This window comes from Puma concolor, chromosome F2 (genome assembly GCF_028749965.1).
Source record: "Puma concolor isolate L17-30 chromosome F2, mPumCon1.1.hap2, whole genome shotgun sequence".
Taxonomy (NCBI): Eukaryota; Metazoa; Chordata; class Mammalia; order Carnivora; family Felidae; genus Puma; species Puma concolor.
The window spans coordinates 25625710-25645514 of record NC_141684.1 but is presented as its reverse complement, the minus strand read 5'-3'; the positions used below and the strand labels follow the sequence as shown (position 1 = coordinate 25645514).

Sequence of the window (19805 nt, the reverse complement as noted above, 5' to 3'; positions counted from 1 at the left end):
AGTTGCATAGTTATACCCTAAAAATGAACTCTATGAAAAAGCAATAAAAGAAACGATAGCTTTACCCTAGCATCAAAAACAGTAAAATACTTTGGAACCAATTTAACCAAGGAAGTGAAATACTTGTACACAAAAACTATAACTTTGATGAAAAGAAAAATTATAGAAGATACAAATAATTGGAAAGCTATCCCTTGTTCATGGATCAGAAGAATTGGTATTATTAAAATGTCCATAATACTTAGAGTACTTCCTTCTCAAAATTCCAATGGCATTTTTCAGAGAAATAGGAAAAAAAATCTTCAATGTGTATAACCCACAAAAGACCCTGAATTGCCAAAGCAACCAGTAAGAACTATAAGAAGAATAAAGCTTAAGCTCCCAGATTTTGAACTTGCAAAGCTACAGTCACTAAAACAATACGGAACTGGCAAAAACAACACACACACACACACACACACACAACAAAAAACAGACACATAGACCAATGGAATAGAATTAGAGAGTCAAGGAAGAAACCAACCCCCACACACAACCAAGTAATACTGGTAAGTGAGCCAAAAATAACCAATGGGGAAAAGATAGTCTCTTTAATAAACTGTTCTAGGGAAACTGGATAAACATATGCAAAAGAATGAATTAGATCCCTTTCTTATTTCCAAATAATCCGATCAAAAACGGTCAGAGGAGGGGTGCCTGGGTGGCTCAGTCTGTTGAGCCTTTGACTTCGGCTAAGGTCATGATCTCAGGGTTTGTGGGTTTGAGCCCTTCATTGGGCAGTGTGTGGACAAAAAAAAAAATGGGCAGATGACTTGAATAAACAATTTGTCAAACAAGTCACACAGTGCTCTATAGATAAATGAAAAGTTACTTGATATCACTAAATCATCAGAGAAATGCAAATCAAAACTACAATGAAATATCACCTCACACCTGTTGAAATGATTATTATCAAAAAAGACAAGAGATAACATGTTAATGAGGATGCCAAAGAAAGGGAACACTTGGGCACTGTTGGTGGAAATGTAAATTTGTTCAGCCACTATGGAAAACACCATAGATGTTCTTCAAAAAATTCAAAATAGAACTACCATATGATCTAATTTTCCACTTCTAGATACATGTCCAAAGGAAATGAAGTCACTATCTTGAAAAGATTACATTATCATATTCATTGCAACTTTATTTACAATAGTTAAGAGGTGGAAACAACCTAAGCATCCAAGGATGGATGAGAAGTCCACCAGTAATACTATACAATATCACTTATATGTGAATTCTAAAAAACCCAAACTCAGAGAAATAGAGTAAAATGTTTCCAGGGATGGGGGTTGGGAAAATGTGAAGATTTTGGTCAAATGTTACAAGTTAACAGTTATAAGATGAAAAGTCCTGGCCATCTAATGTATATCATGTCGATTATAGTTAACAGTAGTGCATTTATATACTTGACATTTGCTAAGAGAACAAATCGTAAATATTCTCACCACACACGGTAATTATGTGAGATGATAGAGGTGTTAACCTTATAGTGGTAATCATTTCACTATATCTATATCTATATATCTATATCTTTATCTATACCTATATCTATATCTATATTATATCTATATCTATATATCTATATCTATATCTCAAATTATCATGTTGTACACCTTAGTCTTACAAGATGTTATATGTCAGTTATTTCCATTAAACTGGAAAAAATTGAAGTCAACTCTCCCAACACTACCTCTCCCCCTCAGCTGGATTTCTGTTACTGTACAGCAATTGTTTATATTTACCGCCTACCTTCCCCAGTAAGAGTTTTTATATGTTCACACTTACCTGAATTATATATACCTTTTACTTTTAACATTATTAGCATTCATGAAAATTCTTGTAATTTAAGAAGATAAAATTCATGTCGTGGGCATTTCTACACTATGACTATGACTTTATGATAACTACCTCCTTTTTTCAATGACTTTAGAAGTTATTTATTTAGAAAATTAAGCATTTTCAGGGGCGCCTGGGTGGCGCAGTCGGTTAAGCGTCCGACTTCAGCCAGGTCACGATCTCGCGGTCAGTGAGTTCGAGCCCCGCGTCAGGCTCTGGGCTGATGGCTCAGAGCCTGGAGCCTGTTTCCGATTCTGTGTCTCCCTCTCTCTCTGCCCCTCCCCCGTTCATGCTCTGTCTCTCTCTGTCCCAAAAATAAATAAACGTTGAAAAAAAAAAATTAAAAAAAAAAAAAAAAGAAAATTAAGCATTTTTAAAACTTAACTTTTTAATGTTTATTTATTTTTGAAGAGAGAAAGAGAGAGGAGGAGGAGGAGGGGCTGAGAGAGAGGAAGAGAAAGATTTCCAAGCAGGCTCCATGTTGTCAGTTCAGAGCCCAATGTGGGGTTGAACTCATAAACCATGAGATCACGAGCTGAGCCAAAACCAAGAGTCGGGCACTTAATCCACTGAGCCATCCAGTCATTCCAAAACTTAACTTTGTTTTTAACAGTAGAATAAAAAGTGTGAATAGGAGCATTTTGACAATGTGACCTATGTTGTCTGTTGACTGGTCCCAGCATTCTTCATGTCACTTTCTACAACTGAGGTTGGAACAAAATGCTGTTTTTCTGTAATACTTTTTACCTAGGGATGGTGATATGAGGTTGTTATCTCAGTTAAAACTAATGCTGTTATCTGAATTACTTACGAAAGAAAAAAAAAAACCTATCTTATAGTAGGAGAATAATTAAATGAATTATAGTATAATTAAATATAAGCATCTGATAATTTGGTGCTAACAAAAATTCTAGTCACATGTGAAGTTGTATGTATTTTAATGTAGGGAGATTGAATAAGGACATAAATAGCATAAGTAGGATGACCTTGAATATATAAATACATCTCATAGGATTAAAATGATTTTTTAAATTTTTGGCATAATTTTCTTATTTAGAAAATACGGTATTCACATAAAAAGTAAAGAAAGCTGAGAATTACTTTCATGCATCAAGTAAACCAAATTGTTTCAAATGCACCAGCCTCTTAATGGAGACCTATGAAGAAATTCTCTAATGGTGTGTCGCTTCAAGTACTACATTTAGCCTGCAATATCAATTTTTATTTAATAAATTAAAAATTCACAGGATAACAAACAGGATCATCAAAAGTTGGAGTGTTAGATAATATTTTGAACGTATGAAATTGTGTTTGTCAAATCCAATGTGCCTCTCTATTTATACAAGCAAGAATGACAAGACCTACAAACCATCTTTTCTGCATTATTGCAAGGCAAGTATAACGAGCCATTACAAAATATCTATTGGAGCTCATGGAAAATAACAAAATATAAGTATCAATTTCCGAAAGGTAGAGAACAGCAGACATACCCTAATGGCATGTATTAAGTGAGAATGGAGAGAAACAAAAAGCAAGAAAACGTGAGTGAAACAGACAGACACAAAAATAAATCAAACTGCCAGCAGCAGTTTCAGCTTCTAATCAAACAGCAGACATTGTATATAAACAGTCTGGAAGATGCTGTAGGTTACACACTGGGTTTTTTTCTCCCTAGTCTTGCTATTTAAAATCAGCTGTAACATTAGGTTTAAGCATGAACACCAGTGGATGCATTATGCATCCAACTGTGAGCAAAATGGTATAGAGTACATATTAGAGGAGAATCTATAAAACAAATACCATGAATAAGTTTGTAATTTATTTTTTGGTTTATATCTTTATATGTTATGTATGTTTAAAAATATTGGTTTTTATTATTTATCTTATTTGTTAAATTTTGTCAAAGGAAAAATAGACTTTATATCAATACATAAACCATGGAAATTATATATATTATTTGTGAATTATATATTTGAATTTTGTTTCTTTTTTTAACAAGCTTAAGCTCTGAACTGAGACAATTCTGGGTTATAGTGATGATCCTCCCTCTTGCTACTTTCAACAATTAACCTTGGGCAAGTAATGTAAGACTCATTTTCCTAATTGTAAAACATTGATGATAGGAATCTTTTCACATTGTTTGAGAAGTTAAATAATATAATGCATACAAAATACTTAGTAATGTCCGGTACGGGTACTTAATAAATACTAAGGGTTAGACTTACAGAGCATTCATTACATTGTAGTACACATAGAATCTCTGCAAATTAAATGCTATTATTCCCATTTACAAATTGGGAAAAAATGAATTAGAAGAAAAAAAACTGATTTTTCCCCATCTGACAAGGTCTTTTAACTTCCCAGAGGCCACAATTATTTCTTCTAAAAAAAGGAGCAGAGATAAAAATGTGTTTTCTCATTTTCAAGGGGATCTGGAGAGAATAGACACTTAGGCAAACCATACTATCAGCGATTTTATAGTTAGAAACTACCAGATAGCATTGAGCGTTTCATTTCTTTTTCATATTTACACCAATTATATATTACATGCTGCTGCTGTAAAAAAAATATACACAAGTCTTTGTCATTTTATTTTTATATACATCATTTTAGCAGGCTGGAAACTCTAAGAATTACCTTTGTTACTCTCTTTTAGCCTGTAATCTGATTGGATGTATATAGATGACAGCAGATACCTACCTGCCTCACCCACACACTCTCTAGTGTACATAGTGCTGTCTTTCTATTGTGACTCAGTGCTGTGTCATTAACAGAAGGCATTGCGTTTTTAATGATATTGGCCATGATGATGAAATAACTCTGTGAGACATGTCAGCTTTTCTGTATATTCTTAAACAGATATTAAAAGACTTTGTGTAAAGGGAAGAAGAAATTGGAAATACTCAGTAAATGGATGTATAGAAAAAAGCAAACAAACAAAACCCTCATCAGTAACCAATTTAGTGACCTTTTCTTTGCATAGTCATGCTGTTTGAAACAACTGAGGCATTTTTAACTATCATTCTGAGTGCAAACATAGCCAAGTATGTAAAGACTCTTTAATCTTAGAGTTTATTGACTTAGATTATTTTGGATTAGAAGTTCAAAAACAGTTTACTACAGTTAAACATAATTACACACATTAGTTAAAATCTAGGACTAGAAGAGATATGTAATATCTGGTAGTTTGAACTTGGTTGAATTAGAGTTGATCTGTATTTAAAAGGAGTTTTTGCTAAGACCTCAAAAATTTCTCACATATTTAGATACTCTTATTTTTCAAAAAGAAATTTTGAAGAATCACTTAAATGACAGGGTGCCAGCTTATGTCCACACCTGTTTTATCGAGTAGCTTATAAATAAATAATTTCCTTTGTATGGACAAATGTAAATTTCCCAGTTGGTGACATTAAAGGGTCGAATTTTCAGATATTTAGATTTTATAAACCATACATACTTTATAAAATTAATGTATTTTTATATGAATATTAATTTTTAAGTAGTTCTGCATATTGCATATTAAAATTGGGTAGCCACATTACATGGTATGCTTTCACTTTTATCAAAAGTTATGCCCATAAGTAATGACACCTGAAAATAAGCACTTAACAAAAATAAAATACCTTTAACCAATCTAAAAAGGTCACAATTCAATTTACATTCACTTTTTTGAGAGATAATATTAATATAGTATTATGAAGTCAGAGATACTGAACTAATTTGTTCATGAGATGATATATTTCCAAGTTAACAATAATTAAATAATGAATATGACTTTCATACAATTGTACCACAAATGTTAAGCACCCTGTGTGAAATAACATTTTACCCATAACATATTTTCCCTCCATTCTTCCATTCAAATCACACTAACCTTGTCCTAAAGTTTGTAGGATGAGGATGTCCGTCATATAAGGATAAGTAGTCATATTCTTCTTCTAGAGCAAATGACTGAAAAACAATTTGTATTCTATTTCGTTCTTCTGCTATTATTACCCATGTACAGTTTGCACCATTTGGATATCCATATGGAAAACCAGGGCTTTCTATAGTGCCATTAAGTCCTTTTAAAGTTCCACCACATGTATAAATAAATCCTGCAACAAAAGACAAATAAACAGATATTAATATTATATAAAGCACAAACAATTCAGGAGATAATTTTGAAAAAGCCTTTTGTTTTTCCAATACCTATGTTACCATAATTTTGTAAATGGCAAGAGCTAGGTGAATTACCTAATTTTATTTTTTAAAAAGATAAGACATAACAAACAAAATATTAGAAAATTTGCCATTTATCATGCATCTTGTGGCTAGTAATTATAAACCAGTCAATGAAGTAAAATTCTCCACACATCATTTTCCATTTCATGATCCAACAGACAAAGTCTTGAACATGATACCTTCCCTGAAGTAGTTTCCAGTCTAATTTTAGAAAACTATAAACAACATTAAAAATTTAATGATTTTAGCATGCATTTTGGGTCTTAAAAATTAACTCCACTTTGGGGTGCCTGGGTGGCTCAGTCAGTTGAGCGGCTGACTTCGGCTCAGGTCACGATCTCACAGTCCGTGAGTTCGAGCCCCGCGTCAGGCTCTGTGCTGACAGCTCGGAGCCTGGAGCCTGTTTCGGATTCTGTGTCTCCCTCTCTCTGACCCTCCCCCGTTCACGCTCTGTCTTTCTCTGTCTCAAAAACAAATAAACGTTAAAAAAAAAATTAACTTCACTTTTTCTTGGTGTAGCATGCTAAGTTTTTTTTTTTAATGTTTATTTTTGAGAGAGAGAGATTGGAAGAGGGGCAGAGAAGTGGGAGGCAAAGGATCTTCAGCGGGCTTTGTGCTAACAGAGAGCCTGATGTGGGGCTTGAACTCAGGAACCGCAATATCATGATTTGAGCCAAAGTTGGACACTTGATCGACTGAGCCACCCAGGTGCCCCAGCATGCTTTTTTCTGTCCATATCTCTAGCATGTAGCCAGTGTGCCTTAGGAAAATCCTTCCCACCCTTGTACCAGGAGGATAAATGGTTCAGATCTAAAAAAAAACACTCTATGTAATCATTCAATCTTTGACCAGCATAGCTGGCTCAAGTTTAAACACAATCCTTAGCTAACCGTATCTGAGTGAAACCTAATGTTGGGGAGAAAATATATTGAAAATTTGAATCCTGGGCAACAGACAGCAGCCATCTTAAAAACTTCTATAATTCTGTCGGAGTTCTAATTTTATGGAAGATACAAATTTTTGACAACTTGACTCTTGGAGACACCTAGAAAACTGAATATGTTTCTCAAGAAATTATGAATATGTACTAGTCTGTAGTCATATTGGGTAATGTTTAACTCTAAAATTTATACAATGCTAGCACAAGATGGCTCCAGAATGAATCTAGACTAGTCTTCAGTCAATTAAAGCTTGGATCCATGGTTGCAGAAGTTCTGATAAGAATTCTTTGCTTTGATGTCATTTCCAAATCTGTGGGTTGTACATGAAGCTTATGTGCCATGAAGCTGTAAGTCCAAGACACTGAGGTAATTTGGGGGAGAGAACACTGTAGTACCCAAAGTGTATGTATTTGGAACTGTATATAGAAATACAGGAAATTTGGGGCTCCTCTCTCTGAGAAGGAATATGTATATGATATACAGGTCTGTATATGATATACAGGTCTGGATATTTTTGAAAAATAAGAGGAAACACACATGAAAGATAGGAAGCCAGAGTTGTAGATTGTGGCAGACAGGGACTGATTTGGGATGGTGTACATTCATTCCTCACTTTTTTTTCTCTTGAGTTTTTTTTTTTAATGTTTATTTATTTATTTTGAGAGAGAAAGAGTCAGCAGGGGAGGGGCGGAAAAAGGGAGACAGAGAATGCCAAATAGGCTCTGCGCTGTCAGAACAGAGCAACATGGGGCTGAAAACCACAAACCATGAGATCATGAGATGATCCGAAATCAAGAGTTAGACAGTCAATCGACTGAGCCACCTAGGCACCCCGTTCCTCAGTCTTTTCACAAGTGCACCTTGCTTTTGCTAGGGGATCTACTTCTCTACCAAACAAGTATGCTTTAGAGTAGCTGGTTCTACTGACTCCTAGTGGTGAGGCTCAGGGAGGGATTAATCAGTATAACTCTATCCTCCTACCCATATTTACTTCAGGAATCTATTCTGATTATCTCCATTCATGGCTAAGTCTTAAACCTAGGATATTCAGTATTGATACAAAGTACTGTTCTTGGGATTATTTTTGACTTTTAAAAGAAGTTGGATAAGGTAGAAGTTTTTAAAAAATCAATATTTGTGTGTATACATATATTTTTGCTCACGCACCAAAAGTCAAATAGGGCATTTTATGATTTTCAAAAATAAAAAAAAAAAAAGGAGAAAGGTCCCTTCTAAATTGCTTCTTGCAGAGCAATTACTTTGAAGCCTTAGGTTAATTAGCTATCACCCATTTCTATTAGTTTTCTGCCTGAACAGCTTCCAATTTGAACTTCATAACTAAATGCAATCATGAATCCCTTTAGCTACAATCTGATCTATGGGCTGTTTTATATATTCTCAAGCCCCATAACCCTGATGGTTTTAGAAAAAGGACATATGTCCTGAAATAACATGCTCAGCTTTGTCCACTAATTCTCCAAGTCCCTGCTGATTCATACATTTCAGTTCCTTTCCTTTCCTTTTCTTGAGGCAAATTAAGAATTACACCTATTTTTAATTTTTATCTGTGTTCTTCATTTTATTTTCATTTTTGTTTCTACGTTTGATTAAACACCACATGATTCAGAATAATGAAGTGCATTTGCCAACAATATGTTTATAATTTCCACCCTCCACCCCCCCCCCCCCAAATCAGCTTAGTGTGTATCTTTCTAGACCATTTCTGGGCAAATGCAGATATATGCATATTTCTATGCCATATATATATAACAAATTGAGTCAGTCATATTCTGCATAATTTTCGGAATCTTTTTGCTTATATCTATACAGTATCACTTATAATCTTCTGGAATATAAGTATACTTATATTGTATACGTGTATACTTCTACAATCTTTCTTAATGATGACATAGCTATATGGCATATGGTATGCCTGTACTTTAATGTATTTAATGTATCTCTTATTGGCAGCTTTAGTCTTTGTGGTTTCAAAGGCACAAAGAACAACTTTGGATGCATATCCTAGTGCACATGTGTGATATATACTTAAGATAGAATTCCAGAAATGGGAGTGCTGGATTTTAAATTTAGGTAGACGCATCCAAACTATCCTCCATGAATGTGAAAATTTCTACTGCTGTCACCAGGTTATGAAGTATTTTCAACTTCTAGCTTCAATTTTGGCAACACTAGATTTTTTACAAGGCAAAAAAAATTGTCTTATTATTTTATTTGCATTTCTTCTGGTAACTATATATCAAATATCTTGTTCTTTGCTTCTCATTCATTCATAATTCTTTTATTAATTAACTTTCCATATCCTTCACTTATTTTTAATGGATACTGTACTATTTTTAGTTGTATTTTAGGATACAATTGCTTAGCTCTCTGGTTATTCATTGGTAATCCATATTTGCCTTTCATACATACATTTCTAAATGAAATTACTTTGATTATTCATTATAGCTCATTGCTCTCATAATTTCACAACTCCTTTTTGCTGTTTATAGTACATGTGAAGCTTTGATGATATTTCTTCAACTTCTGCTCATCTATTCATCGTGTATGTCATGCCTTAGGGATAAAATGATTAAAAGGACATTATTCTAGCCTGTCTTCAAGGAACGGACAAACTGCAACATGAGACAGCATGGAAATGCAGATCATTATTATTATAGAATATGGTAAGTGCTATGTTTGGGATAAGAACTGCTGTGAGAATATATGGAAACAAAACTTAATCTAGATAATTCAGTACATGTTTATGGAAAACCCATCTCAAAAATTGACATTGCAACATTCTATAGATTCAGTCTTCAACAGATTCTGAATGCCTTATGTTGTATTTTTCACACCTTAACTTTCCACTTAAAGAGTCAGTTTATACTTGAAAAATAACTAAAATTTACATGATTTGGGTCACATAGTCAGCAAGAATTTGGTTAAGAATACAGATTTTTGAGCATCTTTTCATATATCTGGTGGCCATCTGGATGTCTTCTTTAGAAAAATGTGTATTCATGTCTTCTGCCCATTTCTTCACTGGATTATTTGTTTTTTGGGTGTTGAGTTTGGGAAATTTTTTATATTTTGGATACTAACCCTTTATCTGATATGTCATTTGTAAATATCTTTTCCCACTCAGTTGGTTGCCTTTTAGTTTTGTTGATTGTTTCCTTTGCAATGCAGAAGTTTTTATCTTGATGAGGTACCAATAGTTGATTCTTGCTTTTATTTTCCTTGCCTTTGGAGACAGGCCGAGCAAGAAATTGCTGCTGTTGAGGTCTAAGAGGTTGTTGCCTGTTTTCTTCTCTAGGGTTTTGATGGTTTCCTGCCTCACGTTTAGGTCTTTCATCCATTTTGAGTTTATTTGAGAAGGGCACTTGGGATGAGCACTGGGTGTTGTATGTAAGCAATGAATCACGGGAATCTACCCCCCAAACCAAGAGCACGCTGTTACACTGTATGTTAGCCAACTTGATGATAAATTATATTTTAAAAAAAGAATACATATTTTTAAACTGTTCACCTGTTATTCTTTCATGTTCATACTTTACCTTTTTTGTACAGATAGAAACTATAATAATTCTACAGTATTTTATAATATTTTAAAATTTATTTTGTTTTCTTTTATGCTAACCAAGATCTGTGGCATTACAAGAAACACACTTGTGTTTACCTTTCATTTTTTTCCACACTTGTGTTTATCTACTGCAATTGGGCTCTTGTGCCCAATTATATCGAATGACTTTTTTTTTTATCACCTAGAGTTCACAATTTTATTGACACACAGCATTTGTATGATAAAGCTTGTAAAGTAGAGAACTTAATGGTAGCAATTAACCTTTTTTTATTATGATAAGTAACACATAATATGAAGTCTATCCTCTTATCAATTTTGAAGTGTACAGTATTGCTAACTGCAGCACAATGCTGTACAACAAGCAGATCTCTAGAACTTTTTCGTCTTGCATGAATGAAACACTATACCCAGTGGAAAATAAATCTTAATTTACCCATCTTTACACCATGCTACTTTCTTCTGCAGGAATTGGACTATTTAAGATACCTCACATAAGTAGATATATGCAGTATGTGCCCTTCTGTGACTAAACTATTTCACTTAAAGTGTCCTCAAGGTTCATCCATGTTGTAGTGTATGACAGGATTTCCTTATTTTTTTTAAAGCTGATTTCCATGGTAAATACATACCTCATTTTCTGTATCCATGTACCCTTCAATGGAAATTCAGATTGTTTCCATTTCTTGGCTACCATGAATAAAGTTGCAATGAATATAGGAGTGCAAATATCTCTTTGAGATCCTGATTTTAATTATTCTGGATAAATACCAGAATTGGGATGGTTGGATTATATTGTAGTTCTATTTTTGATTTTTTGAGTTCTATTTTTAATTTTATTTTAAACATTAAAAATTTTAATACTGTCTTACTTAGTACCTGCCCCACTACCAGTAAATATTTCATATCAGGTAAAGTCTGTGAGTGAGTGTGTGTGTGTGTGTGTGTGTGTGTGTGTGTGTGCGTGTGCGCGCGCGTATGCATGGCTGGGTGGGCAGCTGTGTGTGTTTAAGTAATGAGTGAATTCTAAGTTGTCAAATCCATGTATGTAGAGTTGTTCATAGTATGCCCTTATTCTCCTTTTGATGTCGGTATGGTCTGTAGTATATCCCCTGTTGTATTCCTAATATTAATAATTTGTGTTTTTTTCTCATGTTTTCTTTGTCAGTCTTGCCAGTGCTTTGCCAATTCCATTGATCTTTTCAAAGAACCAGAATTTTGTTTCATTGATTTGTTTTTTCTCTATTACTTTCTCTACTCTGTTTTCAGATTTTCACCTTTCATTTTATTATTTACTTTCTTCCATTTGTTTTTAATTTAGCTTTTTTCTTTTTCTTTGTTGTTAACATGGGAGTATATATTATTGAGACTTTTCTCTTTTCCAAATGCATGCCTTTGATAGTATGTTTCTCAGTACTACCTTAGCTGTATCTCACACATTTTGATATGTCTGTTCATTTTTTTTCAGTTTAATGTATTTTTAAATTTCCTTTGAATTTTCCTTTTCAAGCCATGGCTATTATAGACATACACTGTTTAGTTTTCAAATGTTTGGGGATTTTCTGTTAAGTTTGATAGTGATTTCTAGTTTGACTCCATTGTAATCAGAGAACATACTCTAGATGATTTTAGTTCAAATTTGTTTAAGTTTTATTGTCCAGGATATAATCTACCTTAATATATGTTCCTTGGATATTTGAAAAAAAAAAAAATGTGTTCCATTGTTGTGAATAGAACCTTGTCTAAGTGTTGATTACATCTCATTAGTGGATACTTTTGAGTTCTTTCCTACCCTTGCTAACTTTCACCCATAGGCAAGGTGTCCTTTTTCACTAGCTGCCTACAAGACCTGTCTTCAGTTTAATTATAATGTACACGGTATGAATTTCTTTGTGCCTATCCAGTTAGGGGTTTACTTAGCTTTTTAACCTGTAGGTGTATGTCTCTTTCCAAATTTGGGAAATTTTTAGTCATTATTTCCTTAAAGTATTTCCTTAGCCCTATTCTCTCTCCTTTCATGACTCCAGTGACACATGCTAGATCCTTTATTTTATTCCCACAGGTCCTTGGTACTCTGTTCATTTTTAGTTTTTTTAGTCTACTTTCCTTCTGTTGTTTAGCTTAGGTAAATTTTTTCTACTTCAGTTTCTTGTTTTGTTGTTGTTGTTTTGTTTTGTTTTGTTTTGTTTTTTCTCTGTCCCTCCATTCTCTGAGCCTACCCATTGATCTTTTCATTTCGGTTACTGTACTTTTTTGTGTGTGACATTTCTATTTGACTCTTCTTTTTATGTTTTATTTCTTTGTTGAGACTTTTATTTACTGACACTTAAATTTTTTATGTTTTAACTATTTGCATTGTTTGTTGAAATTTTTTATTGTGGCTTTATTTTTTTAAGTGTATTTATTTATTTTGAGAGAAACAGACAGTGTGAGTGGGGGAGGGGCAGATAGAATCTGAAGCAGCCTCTGCACTGCCAGCGCGGAGCCTGAAGTGAGACTCCAACCAAGGAACCAACTGTGAGGTAATGACCTGAGCTGAAACAAAGAGTCAGATGCTTAACTCCCTGAGCCACCCAGGTGCCCCTTATTGTGACTGCTTTAAAATATTTGTCAGATAATTCTAAAATCTCTGTCATGTGGTGTTGGTATTCATTGCTTTTTTTCATTCAGTATGAGATCTTGTTGGCTTTTGGAAAATAAAAGATTTTTTTTCTTGCAACCTGGATAATTTCATTTATGTTATGAGATTCTGATTCTTATTTAAATCATCTCTTTAACTGGCTTCTTCTGAGACTGTCCCAGCTAGGAAAGTGCTTGTGGGTAGTACCTCAGTACAATCTGCTGGAAAGAGAAATCTATTTTCTGATCTGCCCATTAATAACTAAGGGAGTAGTAGTAGTAGAAATATGTGATGCTGAACTTCCTTACCTACCCTAGTCCTCCCCTTTACCTCCCCTTTACCTGCACCACCCCAGCAGGAAGCAGTGAAGAACCCTGTTCTATGAGGTGGGTGTGGAAATCCAGATCCTTTAATATCAAGGTCAAGCCATTACAAACAGAGAGGATCCCTTTATGCAATTGTTCTCTCTTTTTCTAAACTCTATGATTATCATTTTATTCTTCCACATGTACTTCCTTTCACTGTTTTCTCTTGGAAGGTGTATAATATATGACACATGTTCAAATGAATTAGGAGATCTAAAGAACCAACTTTTTTTTAGATACAGCAAAGGACAACAATAGATGTAACAAATATTAAAAATGTGTTTAACTGGCAAGACCACATCATTTTCATGGCTGCACAATATTCCTGTGTGAGTGTGTGTGTGTGTGTGTGTGTGTGTGTGTGTGTGCGTATCTTACTTTTCCATAGGTTGCTTCCATAACTTGGTTATTGCAGATAATGCTGCAATAAATGTAGGGGTGGATAAGAATTAGTGTTTTGGTTTTCTTTGAGTAAATTCCAGTTGTGGAATTACTGGATCATACAGGGTTTCTATTTTTAAAATTTTGAGTAATCTCCGTACTGTTTTCCACAGTGGCTGTATCAATTTACATTCTCAGCAACAGTGCACAAGGGTTCCCTTTTCGCCATATCCTTACCAACACTTGTTATTTCTTGTCTCTCTCTCTTTCTCTCTTTGCTTTTTAAGCCATTCTGACAGGTGTAAGATGATATCTCATTGAGGTGGTTTTGATTTGCATTCCCCCGATGATGAGTGACGTTGAGCATCTTTTCATGTGTCTGTTGGCCATCTGGTTGTCTTACTTGGAAAAATGTCTATTCAGGTCCTCTGCCCATTTTTAAATCAGATTATTTTTTGGTGCTAAATTGATTAAGTCCTTTACATTTTTTGGATATTAATCTCTTATTGGATATATCATTTGCAAATATCTTCTCCCACTCAGTACATGGCCTTTTTGTTTTGTTGATGTTTTCCTCTACTGTGCAGAAGATTTTTATATTCATGTAGTCCCAATAGTTTATTTTCGCTTTTGTTTCCCTTGCCTTAGGAAATGTGTAGAAAAATGTTGCTGCAGCTAATGTCAGAGAAATTACTGCCTGTGTTTCCTTGTAAGATTTTTATACTTTCAAGTCTTACATTTAGGTGTTTAATGCATTTTGAGTTTATTTTTGTGAATGTGGTTAGAAAGTGGTCCAGATTCTTTTTTTTTTCTTTTTGCATGTAGCTGTCCAGTTTTCCTAGAGTTTCCCAGTTTATTGAAGAGACTGTCTTTTCTCCACTGTATATTCTTGCGTCCTTTGTCATAAATTAGTTGACAGTATAAGTGTGGGTTTGTTGTTTGACACTCTGTTCTGTTCCATTGATCTATGTGTTTATTTTTGTGCCTAATCTATTTTGTGTCTAATCTATTTTGATTAGAGCTTTGTAATGTATCTTTAAATCTCGAATTGTGATACCTCCAGCTTTGTTTTTCTTTCTCAAGGTTTCTTTGGCTATTTGGGATCTTTTGTGGTTCCATACAAATTTTAGTATGATTTGTTCTAGTTCTATGAAAAAATGCTATTGGCATTTTGATATGGAATTCTTTGAATCTGTAGATTGCTTTGGTTAGTACAGACATTTTAAAATATCCATTCTTTCAATCTGTGAGCATGGAATATCTTTCCTGTCATTTGTGTCATCTTCAATTTCTTTCATTAATATTTTATGGCTTTCATAGTACAGGTCTTTCATTTCCCTGGATAAGTTTATTCCTAGGTATTGTATTCTTTTTGATGCAATTGTAAATAAAATTGTTTTCTTAATTTCTCTTTGTGCTACTTTATTATTAGTTTATAGAAACACTACTGATTTCTGGGTATGAATTTTGTGTCCTGAAATTTCACTGAATTCATTTATTACTTCAATAGTTTTTTGGTGGAGTCTTTAGAGTTTTCCATGTACACCATGTCATCTACAAATAGTGACACCTAGAGGGTATTATGCTAAGTGAAATAAATCAGACTGAGAAAGACAAACACCATAGTATTTCACTCATGTGAGGAATCTAAAAACCAAAATAAATGAATAAACAAACAAAAAAGTAGAATCAGGCCTGTAAATACAGAGAACAAATTGATGGTTGCCAGAAGGGAGGGGGTTGAGGGATGGGCAAAATGGGTGGGGTGGGAGATAGAGGCTTCCAGTTATAGACTAAATAAATAATAACTAAACAACTTAATAATAAAAGGTACTACATAGGGAATATAGTCAATGTTATTGTAATAGCGACATATGGTGACAAATGGTAGCTGCACTTGTGGTGAGCGTTAGCATAACATATAGAGAAGTTGAATTATGTTGTACACATGAAACTAATATAACACTGTGTGCCAGCTATATTCAAAAAATTAAAAATAAATAAAATTCATATTATTGAAAAGTATATTTAATTATAGTAAAAATAATTTTATTTTAAGTTGTATGATTATTTGGGCACCTGAGTGGCTCAGTCAGTTGTGTCTGCCTTTGGCTTAGGTTATGATTTCACGGTTTCTTGGGTTCGAGCCCTGCATTGGGCTCTGTGCTGACATCTCAGAGCCTTGGACCTGCTTCGGATTCTGTGTCTCCCTCTCTCTCTGCCCTTCCCCCACTTGTGCTCGCTCTCTTTCTCTCTCAAAAATAAACAAAAAAAAATTAGGTTATATGATTATCAACCACTGATACAGCTTTTTGGTTTGGGTAGTGTCTATGCAATATTATTACAGTAGAGATACGAAAGTTTGAAAGATTTATTAAAAAATTAAAAATTTGCAAGCTGTTTTATTTCTCTACAATATCACTGTATTTTTATTATACATTCTCTAAAATATGAATTTATTGAGATTTTCTTGTCTGTATCTGTCTCTTCAATTAAACTTTAAAATGTAATTTATACTTTCATTGAAAATTCCAGTTTTTCAGGGAGTCTTAGATTCTGAAGCTAGACATCCTGATTTCACAGTTTAGCATCCCTTTTGTGCAAATTACTTAATCTTATTGTGTGCCAGTTTCTTTTAATTATAAAGTGGGATAATGAGGAATTGTTTTAAAGATTAAGCATGTTAACAACTGCAAATCTCTTTAAAACATATTTTAAGCATAGTGAATATTATGTGTTAGTACTTCTTTTCTTCTTTTCCTCTTCCTCTTATTTATTACTACAATTATCATCTTTAGTCATGATGCTCCATTACATAATTTAACTATTAAAACACATGAAAAAAATTTATTATTTTCAGAGTAGGAGGACAGCTTTTATCTCAGAACATCAAATGTTAATGCTGAAATGTCTGCCTCTCTTAAAGGAAGAAAATATAACCTGTTATTGGTAAATTTCTTTGTACACTTGTAATGGATGAGTGTTCTTCATTTATTGGGTGAATGTATGCCAGTTGTGTCAAATTTTTAATTGTTACTGAAATCTCTATTACTCTCATGAATTTACTTTCTGTTTTTAGCCTCTATTTCGCTTTTTTCCCCATGTATTTGGGCAGTAAATTATTAGATAAATATAGTTAAAATGATAATGTGATCCCAGTGCATTTACCTGTCTACCATTATGAGATGATTTTCTCTAGACCCACCAATGGTCGTGTCACAAAGTCTACTTCATCTAACATTAGTATGGATGCATTCAGTTATTTATACATTAGTGTCTACACTTACAATTATTACAGTATTACAGTCTAGAAGGATTTCTTATAAATAGCATTTAGGGTTTGAGTTTTTTAAACGTATGTGATTGTCTTTACTTCTAAATGGGAGTCATTAATTTTAATTCACTATAATTATTTATGTGTTTGTTTTCTGTTTGTTCCATCTTTTATTATTTGTCCCTTTTATTCTCCCTTTTTGCCTTCTTTTATATTAATGAAGTATTTCTATTATTTTTTCTCTGTATTAGCTCAATTTTATATTGTTAGCAGTAACCCTAGAGAACATAATATGTATCCTTAATTATTAGAGTACATTATAAATTAGTAGCCTTATCACTTTCTTATCACAATGCAAGGACAATAGAACATTATAACTCCCCCCATCCCTTGATATTTTCACTATTATTTTTGTAGACTTTAATTATACATATATTATAAACACCCAAAAGACAATTTTAGGGTCTTAATCAGTCAACATTCATTTACATTTACTTACATATTTACTTTTTTTTCATCATTTCAGTCTTCTAGGTTTATTTTTCTTTTACATGAATAATTTTCTGCAGTATTTATGTATATATTTAAAAGTTAATTTGTTTTTGAGAGAGAGAGAGAGTGAAAGGGAGGGTCAGAGAGAGAGAGAGCGAGAGAGAGAGAGACAATCCCAAGAAGGCCCCACGCTGTCAGCAAGGAATCTGAGGCAGGGCTTGAACCTATGAATCCTGAGATCATGACCGGAGCTGAAACTAAGAGCCAATTGGTTAACCTACTGAACCACCAGGCGCCCCTCCAGTATTAACTTAATTCTAGAAACAAATACTTTTTGTGTGCTTGACTTATTTTTGAGTTTTATCTATTTTTTTTATAATCGTTTTTGATGAGACGTTTGGTGTAATACAAGCTATTCCACCAGAGTTAGGAGTAGAAGTTGTTTTGTGATGCTTTACCATTAATTATAACTTATTCATCTTTATTCTCTGTCACACAACTACTGTGTCAACATCCTTTCAACCAACATGATTTTTCATTTTAAATCCCAATGTCAAAACTATATTACAATAATCAACTGTTTTGTTTGGGCAAAAACAAATTACAGTGTTGTTCGGGCAACAAATCACAGTTTTGTTTGGACAAAAACAATTTTGTTTGGACAGAAACAACAGAGAAATCAATAGTTTAAGGTACTATTCATGGAACATGGACTAGGTGCCAAACACTATAGTGGGCATTAGATTTTCACAAAAACTTTATAACAGTGTTTCACATCTTAAGCTTTAGAAGCTAATGGTAAAAATAGACATAAATAAATAATTTACAAACATATATGATAAGTACTATAAAAGGAGTCCTTGGAAAGCTATCTAAAATTTAGGGAACAGGGAAAATAAAGAAATATTCAAATCTAAGTCAGTTTTTCAGTGAATCAAACTTGTTATTTGACATTTCATTTTATTTTAGATTTTTGCTAATACCAGATAAATATATACTTTAAGGTAAAGTATGAGATTCTCCAAGGCATAGTTTCTAAAGTGTATCAATCACCAGTATGTTGTAGATGGCGGTTACATTCCAAATTTTGCTATTCAAAATATCCAATTATGTACATATCCAAAATATCCATTCATTTGATTCTTGACGGTAAGAAAGAAATATGTAATTTTGCTTTCCTGTGTCCTTTGGACTTTTATATTGTAACATCCATGTGTTCGTTTGTCCAGTTAGTATGGGATTATCTAGAGTATCACCATTTTCCATAATAATGGAACTATCAGACTTGTGAAGTAGCCAAAATATTTCCAGTAGTATTTGAAAGATTCTAAAGGAAAAACATCAAGAAGAAAAATGGGATAAATGAATCAGTGATAAAAGAACATTTAGAGACAGAATATGCCTCTTGAAATTAGATGTAAGCAATGAAGGAAACTGTATTAATCAGGCAAATGAAATTGTCTTAGACAAATATTATCAGGTTTCATGTAAACATTAGCCTGTAATGTCAAAGTGCGGAAATCGATGGTCTCCTGTTGCTTCCTAGCTTCAGTACATGACTGATGCATTTTCAAAAGCAAAGAGTTACTACTGTAAGAGAATATTCCCACTGAAAATCATGAAAACTGAATTATTTCTAAATCATCATGTGGACTTCTAAAGAGTTCATCAGGACATTATTTTAAAGTTAAGGTCAGGAAAAAATTCCAATGAAATTATAATATAAATGACTTTTAAATTGATCTGATTAGCACAAAAATATTGAAGAGCAAGGGTAACTTTAGTTATCAAGCATTATAGTCAGATAAGATATCATGTTAAGATTATTAGTATTGTCAGTTTAAGCTTTCAGAAACTGGGTTTTATTAGACATTGGCCACAGATGTCACATTCTACCTCTAATGGTATATGCATTATACCTTTTTTCCTTTGGACTGAAGGAAAGTTTAAAAAAATAGTCCATTAATATGATGCTTTTCATCATATTTTCCTGTTACTAATACCTTAATTGTCTTATGAACTTTAGCCACTAAAATGGATATTAATTATA

General features: G+C 33.3%; 1 protein-coding gene across 6 annotated transcripts in view; it reads right to left on the bottom strand.

The window, feature by feature from the left end:
* The window catches only part of CSMD3 (CUB and Sushi multiple domains 3), a 1257965-nt gene that overhangs the window by 1112050 nt on the left and 126110 nt on the right, over window positions 1–19805 (bottom strand). For all 6 annotated transcript variants that reach the window (XM_086695899.1, XM_086695901.1, XM_086695900.1 and 3 more), the window contains exon 2: window positions 5753–5975. In XM_086695899.1, coding sequence (XP_086552025.1) covers window positions 5753–5975 — 223 coding nt within the window. The remainder of the gene's footprint in view (window positions 1–5752; window positions 5976–19805) is intronic.